A 15,516-nucleotide genomic window follows, 5' to 3' on the forward strand; every position below is an offset into this window, starting at 1 on the left:
CCCTGTGAGGGCAAAAAAAAATGGCGACCTATCCTTCTACCCCGTGGTGGCTGCAGGCAGACTGACTCCCACCACTTTTTTCAAAGCATATATATCGCCAGTGAGCATGACGTCACGTCCGCCATCTTCAAAATCCGTAATTTATATGTTAGAAAATCGGGAAAAAATTTAAAAATCATTAAAAAAATTAATCAACCGAATTAAATAATAAAAATCCTAAAACCACCGTTGCACTTTTCATGATGGCCGCCATCTTGTCTTCATCTGCTGGAGACCACCAACTTGTTTTCGTCCGCTAGAGTGTGCTGATACCATGTTAGTATAATTTTTTGGTCACCATACCTTTGTCCTCAACTGCTGACATTGAACTTTGACCTTTTCCTTGAAATTTACATTGACCCTTAAATTTGACATTGACCATGATCTACGACTTTGACCTTGACGACCATCATGGATCCGACATATTGCATTCAGTACATGCTACCAGGAGCTACAACAAGCTAGTGGTCATTGCCACCATCTTGTTTTCGTCTGCTGGAGGACACCATCTTGTGTGTGTACACGTCTTACCATCATGCTAGTCTAAGTTTTACCCGCTATAGTGCAGTAATCATTTATTATTACTGAGGTATCCACCATCTTGATTATTTGGGCGCCATCTTGAAATCATGTAATTATTTAGCTAGAAATGCGGGAAAAATTCCAAAATTAATTAAAAAATTGGCAATCATTCGACAGATTAGTTTGATCCGCTCCTGTCCTTGGTTCGATACTCGATCGATGTAATAACGTTTCATTTTATGTAAAAAATTAATAATTTCAATAAACCATGTTCAAAATTCTTAGAAGAGACTTTTAATCCTCTACTACCATTATCCTATAAGCCATAATTACCAACATCTTGGAAAATTCGTAATAATTAATCTAGAAATTCAGGAAAAAGTTCAAATTTCATTAAATAAATTTGCAAACAATATACTGATTAAATAGGTCGACTTAGGTCCTTGGCACGATCCTGCACGAAGCTAAAAGAAATTTAATATAATACCAGAAAAGTGTAAGGTTCGAGAAATTAAACACTACAAGTTCTTTTACAAACATAATATTTATTACACAATTTCTATCCTACTACAGGATCACTTGCGAAAGCCAGCAATCTTATAAACATTTAGCCCTGAATAAACGTGCCACGACTACTTCATAGCTCCAACAGCTACAAATGCTCCAAAAGCTCCAACAGCTCCAACAGCTTCAAATGCTCCAACAGCTCCAACAGCTCCACTGATATTGGGCTACAATGCTACGAGTCTAAGAGACTACGAGGCTACAAGGCTACGAGTCTAAAAGAATCTAGCTGGTTACGAGTTATACATGGCTGCGAGACTGCATGACTAAAAGACCACATGGCTACGAAACTTCATGTCTATGAAGCTACAAGGATACAAGTCTACTCGGCTCCAAAAGCTCCAACAGCTCCAACACGCAATGTACGCAATGTACGCGCAATAAATGTAATGATTACACAGTACACACAGGAAACGAAACCAAGAAATAGTACACACACAGGAAAAAACGGAATGTACACACAGTACACACAGGAAACGGAACGTACACACAGTACACACAGGAAACGGAACGTACACACAGTACACACAGGAAACGGAACGTACACACAGTACACACAGGAAACGGAACGAACACACAGTACACACAGGAAACGGAACGTACACACAGTACACACACAGTAAACGGAACGTACACACAGTACACACAGGAAACGGAACGAACACACAGGAAACGGAATGATCACACATACAGTAGCGGAAACAAAATATAAGTTGGAAATCAGAATACAAGAAATAAAAACATAAAATTTTTACTTTTAATATTTAATTTATTTCTCAACATTACACAAATACAAGTAAAAGATGCCATTATTGTATTTAGCCAGTTTTCCGCAGTTCTTTGAGTATGAAGGATATTTCTTTGATGCACGAATAGTTTCCTCCACAAAGCGAGCCATGTAGAGAAGTCTTAGCCAGTCAACCAATATGTTTGGATCTTTCCATGATGTGTAATCAATTTTTTTCTACCACCAACTTACTTGCTTGTTTACTTTTAATATCACAATCGCGTCAGTGATCATAATAAGCATTATCAGATTGATTTATTATAACACGTCGTTTCCATCGTTTCGGTCTCAGGACACCGCCACATTCTTCGATCTTGTCAGCTTTAGGTGCTTCATCACAGTCTATGTCTTTGTCAACAGTCTCAGAGTCACTGACAACATTTTTTTATAAGGTGGATTTAAAAAAATAAAAAAACATTTTTAGTCCAAAAATATCTGATAAGACGGAAGAGAAACACTATCACGAAGGACGAACTTCCTTCTCCTTGATGTCTAGCGAAAACATCCTTTTACGATCATTGGTGAGCATCCCGCATACCACATAAAATATATAATATTTATCTGCAAGCAAAAATTTGTCGACATCTGTTGTTGACAAGCAGAACTACTTGCATCAATTAACTTTGCATTAGATAACTTAACTCTCGCTGATGAAATATTTAAAAAATTCTATTTAAAAAATGGTTCCTTTTGGAAAACTGTCAGTTAGTATCTAACATTAGTCACAGAAGCTATCATGGATCATGGTTTGTTATCTGCAGCTGAATCGGAAGGAATCCGCTGTAGATACTGTGGCAAGGATTTTGTCATGAGAAGGAATGATTGTGCTAAATACCCACTACGCAAAATTTTAAGCTGTAATCGGTGTAGCAGGTTGTTAACACGAATTGACAGCTTAAACAGACATGATAGAACATGTAAAGCCAAGCCTACTTACGGCATAAAGGACATCGATGGATCCACTAGACTAAAGAAGAGTGATCTGCATTTCGACAATAATTTTCCTTGTCCTGAGCGTGATGGTATTAGCTCACCTGATCGTGACGAAGAACATAAATTGAAGGATGCTGATGGCTTCGGGAAGACTGAAACTAATGGAAGTATCAACACCGTGAAAAGTGAGAATACATTCAAGCTTATATTCAGTAGATCCTCCATTCTTTGTAAAAATGATGGACTCCTAAAAAGGAAGAAAGCAGACGATGAAGACACTTCGACATCATCAACATCGAATTCATACGGTAATCTGGGTGAAGAGGATGTCTTCTACAGTGATTGTTACAGTGACTCTGAGGCTGTTGACAAAGGCATAGACTGGGATGAAGCACCTAAAGCTGACAAGATCAAAGAATGTGGCGGTGTCCTGAGATCGAAACGATGGAAACAACGTGTTATAATAAATAAATCTGATAATGCTTAGTATGATCACTGGGACGATTGTGATATTTAAAGTAAACAAGCAAGTAAATAGGTGGTAGAAGAGATTGATTACACATCATGGAAAGATCCAAACATATTGGTTGACCGGCTTAGACTTCTCTACATGGCTCGCTTTGTGGAGGAAACTATTCGTGCATCAAAGAACTGCGGAAAGCTGGCTAAATACAATAATGGCATCTTTTACTTGTATTTCCGTAATGTTGAGAAATAAATTAAATATTAAAAGTAAAAATTTTATGTTTTTATTTCGTGTATTCTGATTTCCAACTAATCCTTTGTTTCCGCTACTGTATGTGTGATCATTCCGTTTCCTGTATGTTCGTTCCGTTTCCTGTGTGTACTGTGTGTACGTTCCGTTTCCTGTGTGTGTACTGGGTGTACGTTCCGTTTACTGTGTGTACTATGTGTACATTCCGTTTCCTGAGTGTACTGTGTGTACGTTCCGTTTCCTGTGTGTACTGTGTGTACGTTCCGTTTTTTCCTGTGTGTGTACTATTTCTTCATTTCGTTTCCTGTGTGTACTGTGTAATCATTACATTTATTGCGCGTAAATTGCATGTATTGCGCGTACATTGCGTACATTGCGTGTTGGAGCTGTTGGAGCTTTTGGAGCCGAGTAGACTTGTATCCTTGTAGCTTCATAGACATGTAGTTTCGGAGCCATGCGGTCTTTTAGTCATGCATTCTCGCAGCCATGTATAACTCGTAACCAGCTAGATCCTTATAGACTCGTAGCCTTGTAGCCTCGTAGTCTCTTAGACTCGTAGCATTGTAGCCTCGTAGTCTCTTAGACTCGTAGCATTGTAACCAATATCATTAGAGCTGTTGGAGCTGTTGGAGCATTTGGAGCTGTTGGAGCATTTGGAGATGTTGGAGCTTTTGGAGCTTTTGGAGCATTTGGAGCTGTTGGAGATAAGAAGTAGTCGTTGCACGTCTATGCAGGGCTAAATGTTTATAAGATTGCTGGGTTTCGCAAATGATCCTGTAGTAGGATAGAAATTGTGTAATAAATATTATGTTTGTAAAATAACTTGTGGTTTTTTATTTCTCGAACCTTACACTTTTCTGGTATTAAAATTAAATTTCATTTAGCTTCGTCCAGGATCGTGCCAAGGACCTTAGTCGACCTATTTAATCAGTATATTGTTTTCAAATATATTTAATGAATTTTGAACTTTTTCATGATTTTCTAGGTTAATTATTACGAATTTTCCAAGATGTTGGTATTGATGGCTTAAAGGATAATGGTAGTAGAGGGTTTAAAGTCTCTTTAAGAAATTTGAACATGGTTTATTGAAATTATTATTTTTTTACCTAAAATTAAACGTTATTACATCGATCGAGTATCTAACCAAGGACAGAAGCGGATCGAAATAATCTGTAGAATGATTGCCAATATTTAATTAATTTTGGAATTTTTCCCGCATTTCTAGCTAAATAATTACATGATTTCAAGATGGCGCCCAAATTTTCAAGATAGCGGGCAGCTCAGTAATAATTAATGATTACTGCACTCTAGCGGGTAAAACTTAGACTAGCATGATGGTAAGATGTGTACACACACACACTAGATGGTGTCCTCCAGCAGACGAAAACAAGATGCCACACTAGCATGTGGTAGCTCCTGGTAGCATGTACTGAATGCAAAATGTCGGATCCATGATGGTCGTCAAGGTCAAAGTCGTAGATCAAGGTCAATGTCAAATTTCAAGGTAAATGTCAAATTTCAAGGTCAATGTCAAATTTCAAGGTTAATGTCAAATTTCAAGTTCAAGGTCAAAGTTCATTGTCAGCAGATGAGGACAAAGGTATGGTGACCAGAAAATTATACTAACATGGTATCAGCACACTCTAGCGGACGAAAACAAGTTGGTGGTCTCCAGCAGATGAAGACAAGATGGCGGCCGTCATGAAAAGTGCAACGTTGGTTTTAGGATTTTTATTATTTAATTCGGTTGATTAATTTTTTTAATGATTTTTAAATTTTTTCCCGATTTTCTAACATATAAATAACGGATTTTGAAGATGGCGGACGTGACGTCATGCTCACTGGCGATATATATGCTTTGAAAAAAGTGGTGGGAGTCGGTCTGCCTGCAGCCACCACGGGGTAGTAGGATCGGTCACCATTTTTTTTTTGCTCTCACAGGGTTCGAACCGAGGACTCCGAGCTCCGTGTCATAAAAGTTAGTTTATTTTAATTTTCTATTAAATATTTTTTTATAATTTTTTTTTGTAATTTTTAGATTTTTTTTCTTTTAAATCGGATAATATATAATGATTTTAAAGATGGCGACCGTAACGGAAATTGTAACAGTGACGACATTATCCATGATGATGTCAGAGGCTTATCGGAGGCTGTAGACATGGATGCTTAAGCCTATATATGATCATTTCTAGACGCTGAGAATTTTAAGGACTAAAAACGGGAAATTTTCTCTCGAAACGGGAATTTTTTCCTCAAAAAGGGAATTGTTTAATTTATCAAAATATTTGAGATTTTTTGGTGGAATTTTTTTCCAAAAAAATTAGATATGGTCGATTTTTCAGGAATTTTGGGCAAATTTTGCCCAATTTTAAAACTTTTGGCAATTTTTGAGTGTCAAATTTCAAGTTCAAGGTCAAAGGTCAAGGTCACACTCATACAAGATGGCCGCCGTGACTTCACAATCCAAGATAGCGGTCGGCGTCTCGCTCCTCGCCCTGGTGCCAATGTCAGGAGCCCCTATTATATACTACTCATCACGCTCAGGACAAGGAAAATTATTGTCGTAATGCAGAACACTCTTCTTTAGTCTAGTGGATCCATCGATGTCCTCTATGCCGAAATTGGACTTGGTTTTCTATGTTCTACCATGACATTTTAAGCTGTCAATTCACATTAACAACCTGATACACCGATTACAGCTTATCATTTTGCGTAGGGATTTTTAACCCAATCATTATTCTCATACCGTTTAGCATTCTTTATAAAGGTAAACACCTTGCTACAGTATCTACGCTGATGTTGTTTTGATACAGCTACAGACATCGAAGGCTCCAGAAGGCACCAATTGCTCCTACAGCCTTTTGTTACAACAGCACCAATGATATTTGGCTAGAATGCTACGAGGTCCCAAGACATCACGACTACGCAACTACGAGCCATGAGGTTACGAGACTACAAGGCTCCAATGCTTCATGACTACGAGACTACGAGCCATGAGGTTACGAGACTATGCGATTACGAGTCTTAAAGGTTACGTGATCGCGAGGCTATAGGACTACGTAGCTTCCAGAACGCATGGTTACGAGACTGCATGACTAATTGGCCGCGTGGCTACGAAACTTCATGTCTCTAACTGACTACAATAGCACCATTCAGTGGACTACGTGACAACGAATCTTCAAGTTTATGAGACTGCGAAGCTACAGAGCTACGACGCCTCTAGAAAACGAGTTTACGTGACTGCGAGGATACAGGACTACAAGTCTGCATGAGTACTTGACTACGAAGCTACTCGACTACAAGGCTCCAATTGACGAATCTGAATTCGACAGAATTTTCTCTTTTGCTGAATCTCCACCCTCAGCATAATGTTATATTAAAAGGCTACTTGTTTACGTAGCTACAAGTCTACGAGGCTCCAAAGTATCATGACTACGAGACTATGAGCCATGAGGTTACGAAACTATGCGAGTGCTAGTCTTCAAGGTTACGTGAATGTGAGGCTATAGGACTACGAAGCTTCCAAGTCACATGGTTACGAGTCAGCATGGCTAAAAGACCGCGTGGCTACGAAACTACATGACTAACTGACTTCAATAGCACCATTCAGTGGTGAGAGTTAATTTATCTCATGCAAAGGTACTTGTTACAAGTAGTTCCGCTTTTCAACATCAGATGTCGCCATGTGTTGCTTGCAGGTAAATTATATTTATTTCTTTTATGCGGGATGCGGGATGCTCACTACGTAACCACTACGTAAAATGATAATCTGTAATCAGTGTATCAGGTTGTTAACGTGAATTGACAGCTTAAAATGTCATGGTAGAACATGTAAAGCCAAGCCTACTTACGACATAGAGGACATCGATGGATCCACAAGACTAAAGAAGAGAGATCTGCATTAGGACCACAATTTTCCTTGTCCTGAGCGTGATGGTATTAGCTTACCAGATCTTACGAAGAACATAAATTGAAGGATGCTGAAGGCTTCGAGAAGACTGAAACTAATGGAAGTAACAACACCGTGAAAAGTGAGAATACATTCAAGCCGATATTCAGTAGATCCACCATACTTTGTAAAAAGGAAGTATGAAGACTATGAAGACACTTCGACTTCAACGAAAACGAATTTTTAAGGTAATCTGGGTGAAGACGATGCCTTCTACGGTGATTGCTACAGTGACTCTGAAGCTGGTGGCGTGATCGAAGACTTTGCTGAAGCAGCTAAAGCAGGCAAGATCGAAGACTGGGATGGCGGCTTGATATCATAAAGATGGAAATGACATAATAAAATAAATTATCCTGATCAAGCTTGTGATAATCACTGACACGATTACGAAAGTGACCTTGCGGTTGGTGATAAAACGTAAGACACCGGAGATAATGATATTTATTGTAAACGAACAAGGAAGATGAACGTAGCAGAAGAGATTGGACGATCCTAACATATTGGTTGACCAACTAAGACTGATGGTGGCATCTGTTCGTAGAGGAAACTACTCGCATATCGATGAAGTATCGTCCATACTTAAAGAACTGCGGAAAGCTGGCTACATACAATAATTTGTTTAACTGTCATGTGTGTACTATTGAAAAATAAATGAATTATTTATATTTTAAAAAGGACGTTATATTTCTTGTATTCTGATTTCCAACTGAGCATGTGTTTCCGCTTCTGTATGTGTGATCATTCCGTTTCCTGTGTGTACGTTCCGTTTCCTGTGTGTACGTTCTGTTTTCCTGTGTGTACGTTCCGTTTCCTGTGTGTACGTTCCGTTTACCTGAGTGTACATTCCGTTTTCCTGCGTGTACATTCCGTTTCCTGTGTGTACGTTCCGTTTTCCTGTGTGTTAATTCCGTTTTCCTGCGTTTACTATGTTCGTGGTCTATATGTCTGAAATTGTTCATGACCCGGTCTTGCAGTCCGATGACGCTTGGTGTATGTATGGTTTTGTACATGAACATTTTAAAGGTTAATCTAAGTATCAAAAAACTAAATTTTAATGTAATGCATAGTGGCACTGTATTTATTTAGATGGTCAGGTATATTGTCTTGAGTTTTTTTCGAAGAGTAAATGATTAATAAATTCCACGAACGGTAATGGAAAACAAAATATTAAATATGTTTAATATTTAGTTACAACTATCACTGGTCGAGAATCGAACCGTGGACAGGAACTGATCGATTTGTAAATTAATAATTGATTTTTTCGGTGAATTTCGGAATTTTTCCCACATTTCTAGCTAAATAATTATATGATTTTAAGATGGCGTCCAAATTTAAAGATGGCGAACACCTCAGTAATAAATGATTACTGCACTATAGCAGGTTAGAATAAAACTAGCATGATGGTAACACGAGTACACACAAGATGGTGTCCTCCAGCAGATGAAAACAAGATGGTTGGAAATGAACACTAGCAGGTGGTAGCTCCTGGTAGCATGTACTGAACATAAAATGTCGGATCCATGATGTACGTCAAGGTCAAAGTGAAATTTCAAGGTCAAAATCAAATATCAAGGTCATAGTCAAATGTCAAGGTCAAGGTCAAAGTTCAAGGTTAATGACTAAGTTCAATGCCAACAGACGAGGTTAAGGGCGTATGACCCATTCCAGGTCATGATTTTAGATTTATATTAATCACTGATCAACTTTTAGACATTTCCAATCGTTTAACTTTCACGAAATGAAAAATATATATAGTTGCATACTTTTTGCATAATTAGCTGCCAAAGTTACATTTTTAACCTTTTTGGGTTGTACAAATAACGAGAATTTAATTTATTGCAGAACTGGAACTTTTTAGGATTAACTGCAATGCCACTGGCTACTTCAAGAAATGGTTTGCATTTCTATCACAAAAACTCATTTCATGTTTCTTGGCTGCAAGATCATACAAATTTTGAGAATTTTGAAATGATAGGTAAAATTAATTAATATTTTCTGAAAGAAATGCAAACCATTTCTTGAAGTAGCCAGTGGCATAGCAGTTAATCCTAAAAAGTATCAGTTCTGCAATAAATTAAATTCTCCTTATTTGTACAACCCAAAAAGGTTAAAAGTGTAACTTTAGCAGCTAATTATGCAAAAAGTATGCAACTCTATTTTTTTTTTTCATTTCGTGAAAGTTAAACGATTGAAAACGTCTAAAAGTTGATCAGTGATTAATATAAATATAAAATCATGACCTGGAACGGGACATACGCCCTTAAAGGCATGGTGAACATAAAATTATACTAACATGGCACCAGCACTCTATAGCAGACGAAAACAAAATGGCGGCCTCCATCGGACGAAGACAAGATGGCGGACATGACGTCATACCTGTTGACGTTATATATACGTTGGTATTGGTGGTAGGTCAGTCTGTAGGTGGCTTCTGTGGAGGAAGGCTCTGATGGCTTTTTTTTTTTTTTTTTTTGCTCTTAGTGGTTTCAAACCCAGGACGGAAATCGATCTATTCAATCAGAATTCTAATAAGTTAATTTTTGATGAATTTTGGATTTTTTTTATTAAAATCGGATAGTAAATAAAGATATCCAAGATGTCGACTAAATTATAAGATGCCGGACATGACGTCATACAAGTTGATGATATACCTATACATTGTTATTGGTGGTAGGTCAGTCTGTAGGTGGGTTCTGTGGAGGGAGGATCTGATGGTTTTATTATTTTTTGCCCTCACCTGTTTCGAACCAAGGACGGGAATCGGTCTTATCAATCAGAATTCTATTAAGTTAAATTTTTGATGAATTTTGGAATTTTCCCCGATTTTCTAACATAAAAATTACGGGTTTCCAAGATGGCTTCTAAATTTCAAGATGGTGACCATAACGGTAATTGCAACATTAATAGGATCCAATATTATGGTCATAACATAAAGTGTAACGATGGCATCATACTCAACCGAGATGGCTGGACGAAACGTAACGTGTATCATTTATATAATCCAAGATAGCGACCGTAACGATAAGTGAAACAGTGGTTTATTAGATTTTTATTATAAAATTCGATTATTTAATTTTTTTAATGATTTTAAAAATTTTTCCCGATTTTCAAACATAAAAATTGCTGATTTTAAAGATTGCGAGCGTAACGGAAATTGCAACGGTGACCTCATAATCCAAGATGGTGGTTCTGTCTCGAACATTATTACTTAAAATTTAAAAAAATTTCAAGTCCGAATATGCATATTATTTTTTTTATATACCTTATTTAATTCTCAGTCTGGTAAATGTCTCGATATCCGAGTGGTTAAAGGCGTATGTTTTCCAACCTAGCTACCAGAGTTGCGCTGGTTCGAATCACAGCGCTTCCAATGTATTTTTCATAAAAATTAAATATAATATGTCGATAAGGATCATAATAGGTATGGTAGGTAATGGAACATCGACCTTATGTGATGTGACAGAGAGATGCTGGCGCTTTCTAGGAACAAACAACAGAAACAAAGTCAACGGTATCCAAGATGGCGGCCTCCAGCAGAACAGAAAAAAATCAAGAGCGACGCTGGTGCTATCTAGGAAGAAACAACAGAAACAAAGTCGACGGTATCTAAGATGGCGGCCTCCAGTGTAACAGAAAACAATCAAGAGCGACGCTGTTGCTATCTAGGAACAAACAACAGAAACAAAGTCGTCGGTATCCAAGATGGCGGCCTCCAGTGGAAAAGAAAAAATCAAGAGCGACGCTGGCGCTGTCTAGTAACAAACAACAGAAACAAAGTCGACGGTATTCAAGATGGCCGCCGGGGTCAAGGTCAAGGTCACGGTACAACTTGTCCCGATACGCTGTGTCCCGTTACGCTGTGTCCCGTGACGTTGTGACTCGTTACGCTGTGTCCCGTTACACTCATCCAAGATGGCCGCCGTGATGTCAGAATCAGAGATGTGGCTCGGCACCGGCACCACGCCCCGGCGCCAGGGCTCATACATCGTCTATTGAATTTGAGGTCGATGAAAAGTTCAATACCTTTCCATAAATTTCAAGTCAACAAAATTACGAAAACAATCAGCCATGGTCTATAATAAGATGCCTGAAGCAATATGGGCACATGTGGAAAACAAGATTGGATGAAGCAGAATGTAAGTTCATTTACTTTCACGTAACCTTGTATTGCAAAGTTAATATTAAATTCAGTACTTTAATCACCTGCTCTTGACTATTTTCATTTCATACCATATAAATTGATGTGTTAGTTTTATGTGTACCAACACAATGGAAGATGGAAGGGTGTGGGTATATATCGTAAACCCTCAATCACCCCGAATAGGTAAGAAGCCAACGACATATGTATTAAATGTGTTAGTGTAAATTGTAATGTAGGTTATTTTAAATACATGATTTCAAATTTAATTTTTTTTTCTAATATTTCAACCGCCTCTTCTACCCCTTTTTACAAAAATATTCAGGAATCCGCCATTGACAGGCACTGAGTACAAATATATAACAATACGAGCAAGAATTTTTCTCCAGCCTAAATAAAATAAATTTAGGCATTATCATTTAATGTGTTACATTAACATTTTATATTAAATTTAAATCATCTGCTGTCATTATTTTATTTTAACGAATTGAATTAGAATATCATTAACTTTTTTAAAGTATTAAATTTCTATCATATGATGATTAATAATATTTGCTTCTTGTGTATCCATAAACTCTCATATTTATACTGATAATGAATAAATATTATTTTTGCGAATTCTGACAATGAGCATATCCTTTTATCACTCAAAACAAGTTTTACCCGCGCTTTTACATTTTTAAAAACATTGCTACTCAAGTTGCGCGAGCAAGCAGCAAAAGTCTGTAAAGTTCTGAACTGCTCAATAGGGCCCTATAACTAAGTGAGTTGTAGGCTTCCCGCGCAGAGGATCCCTACGGCTGGTGCACGTGGTGAGCTACAGGCCGTAACTGTAGTGGCAGATACCTCGTTCTGCGCATGTGCTGGACGATGTCGCATACTTCAGACACCACAGTTATAAAAAGCCTACGATATTTTTAGTGAAAATATGGTAGTTTTACTATCATAAGGTGTTATTTGGTGCATCTTAACAAATGTTACTCTATTTAGAATTATGTTGCTACACATGGGTCCACATGCTTTGCGTCACATTTCCGCTCATTGACGATCGTTCCATTTTCATGAAATTACTCCAACGAAATTCCGTATGCCAAGAACTGAGATGTTTACACTTAAAAAAAGTGCTTCGAAGTGCAAACGGATCCCACGTGGTGAATTCGCGTGCCAAATCCCAAATGATACGCGAGCTACAGATAAAAAAAAACTCTCTCGTTTATCAGTTTAAAAGATTGGCACTATATGAGGGTGGTTTTCTTCCCCTCCAATGGCAGGGATTTTAAAAAAGATGATTGTTTGTCACACTTCAATCTCAGGGAATAGTAGAATTTAGTTCTCTAAAGTTTGACACAAATAATTTTTAATTAATTATTTTGCTTGAGAAAAAAACTGGATATTTAATCATTTGATTATATTTATTTAATTGTTTTAATATTTAGTTCTTAAGTCAACTGTTTGATTTCATTAAGCAGGTCATAAATATATAACTATGTATATGTTAATAAATACACGAATCACACATATCAAGTTTGTATGAAATACATAGACTTGTGCAAACTCGCATGAAATATAGACTGTACTTGGAATATGGAATAAATACACATATGTTTCCAACTAATGCTTACAATATAATTTCCAAAATTGCTGTTATTTTTAATCCTGTTGTCGCATTTTTTTTTTAATCCGAAAGTTAGGGCGTCGGAAGCAGCATGAGATACCCTGGCTATGTCCCTGCTTCTCACCCAGGTCCTGGCGGCGGCGATCGCAGGACACCAGGTGCTCACCGGCGAACAGCTTGTCCCTGAACTCGGCCACGGAGTCACACTCAGGGAAGCGCCCGGACACCCCCGAGATCACCACCTCCGCTCCTGGTGCAGCCATCGCACCGCCGCTGCACAAGGGTAAAAATATATAACGCGCATGAGGAGCTATTTGGTTTTCAAAGGCGAGAGACTTGAAGCTATATAGAACCTTAAAAATAATCCTATCAAACGTATTGAATTTTACATATTTTAAAACATTAATTTTTTTTTTGAAAACATAAAACCGTTCAAATAGTTAACAATTTTATTTTTTTTATTTCTTATGTTAAATTTATTTTACTAATTTTTCTCACTAGTTGCATGTGATAAATCTTGACAAAACGAAGAAAACAACATGGCGTGGTGATAGTGATTTGTGTGTTGTACTACTACGACAGAAGACTAAACCACACTCATGTGCTTTTCTTCACCCCCAACGTTATTATAAGCTAAATAAAATGTTAGCAATCAATAGAAAAAAAACTGCTAGGCTGATACTACAACAAGGTAACGAAAAAATTTCTAGTTTCGTAATAAAGATGTTATACATTTTTTTCTATTGTTTTACACCGAATACTATGGATAACATTTAGACATATCGTTTACAGACATACATAAATAATTGATAAGTGAAACGTTTAGTGTAGATTAATAGTGGGACAAAACCACATTTATGTTGGTCAAGTGTGCAGTCATATAGTACAATTATGAAGAAAAATTCTTTGAGTGTTCACTCTGTAACTAGTACTTTATTTACTCTAGGGTAAGGAGGGCTATGGGAGATATATAAATATACTTTGGATGGGCCTTTATTTTGGGGAGTCGTTAGAAGTATGGAATACTCATTTCCATAGTTACCTCTACTGGAATATTTTTCAAAAGATAATTTTTGCAAGCGAATTTTTTGTCATTCTGAGAACCTTAAGATTCGGTCTCACACGCCATGTTTTTTTTTCCGTTTTTTCGTCGTTACTCTTATTTAAGGGCTATTTATTAAATTTTAACTTTTAAAATTCTCTTACTTTTTATACTGCCACAAATATGTCCAACAGATATTCACTTACTGTAATTATATGGAGTAAAAAGGCACGCAAGTCTCTGTAACTATCATCAATACTCTAATAGTGGATTAATTAAATTTATGTTGAAAATATTTGTGGCTTAACAATAAGTGAAAGGGAGGTATCGAGTAATAATTTTAGAGAAAGAGAATTAAAAATTAGTAATTATGGAAAAAACAAAAAAAAACGACATGGCATGCAAGGCGATTTTAAATATCCTAAATTCTAAGGTAATAATTGCTCCTAGTGAAAGATAGTTCTTTATAGTATTACTGTTTATGAGTATGTTAGGACATGTGTCGTTTTGCCTAAAGGTTTTTGCCTAATTTTAGGCAAAATGCTGTTTAGGCAAAATGCTGTTAGGCAAAATTTCGTTAGGCAAAACTCCGTTAGGCATAACGCTGTTAGACTAATCGCCATTAGGCAATTCGGCGTTAGGCAAAATGCCGTTAGGCATATCGCGGTTAGGGAAATCGCCTTTAGGAAAATCGCCGTTAGGCAAACTGCTGATAGGCAAAACTCCGTTAGGCAAAACACCGATAGGTAAAATGCGGTTAGGTTAGGTTAGGTTAGGTAAAACGCCGTTAGGCAAATCGCCATTAGGCAAAACGCCGTTAGTCAAAATGAGGTTTTGTCATCATAGTAACATTTTAGGCAAAATGCCATTAGGCAAATCGCCATTATGCACGCCGTTTGGCAAATCGGAGTTAGGCAAAACGCCATTAGGCATAATGCTGTTAGGTAAAATGTCGTTAGGCTAATCGCCGTTAGGCAATTCGTTATTAGGCAAAACGCCTTTAGGCGAAATGACTTTAGGCAAATCGCCGTAACGAATTCATGTTTAGGCAAACTGCCTTTAGGCAAAATGCCTGTTACTCGTATGTTACAACACGCGTATAAAGAGATTGGTAGCTACCCTCAAATTGTGTATATTCAACAGACATAAATGGGGCCATTTTAAAGCCATTTTAACCCAAAAAAATCAGGATTTGGAGAGGAGGGTACAGGC

At 37.3% G+C, this 15,516-nt stretch overlaps 1 protein-coding gene across 1 annotated transcript in view; it reads right to left on the minus strand.

Annotated features, from left to right (window-relative positions):
- LOC134535268 (fatty acid synthase-like) overlaps positions 1-13,525 on the minus strand; it is a 72,037-nt gene extending 58,512 nt beyond the window's left edge. The window contains exon 1 of the mRNA XM_063374341.1: positions 13,387-13,525. Coding sequence (XP_063230411.1) covers positions 13,387-13,525 — 139 coding nt within the window. The remainder of the gene's footprint in view (positions 1-13,386) is intronic.
- Positions 13,526-15,516: the final 1,991 nt, after the last annotated feature.

This window comes from Bacillus rossius, chromosome 8 (genome assembly GCF_032445375.1).
Source record: "Bacillus rossius redtenbacheri isolate Brsri chromosome 8, Brsri_v3, whole genome shotgun sequence".
Classification (NCBI taxonomy): Eukaryota; Metazoa; Arthropoda; class Insecta; order Phasmatodea; family Bacillidae; genus Bacillus; species Bacillus rossius.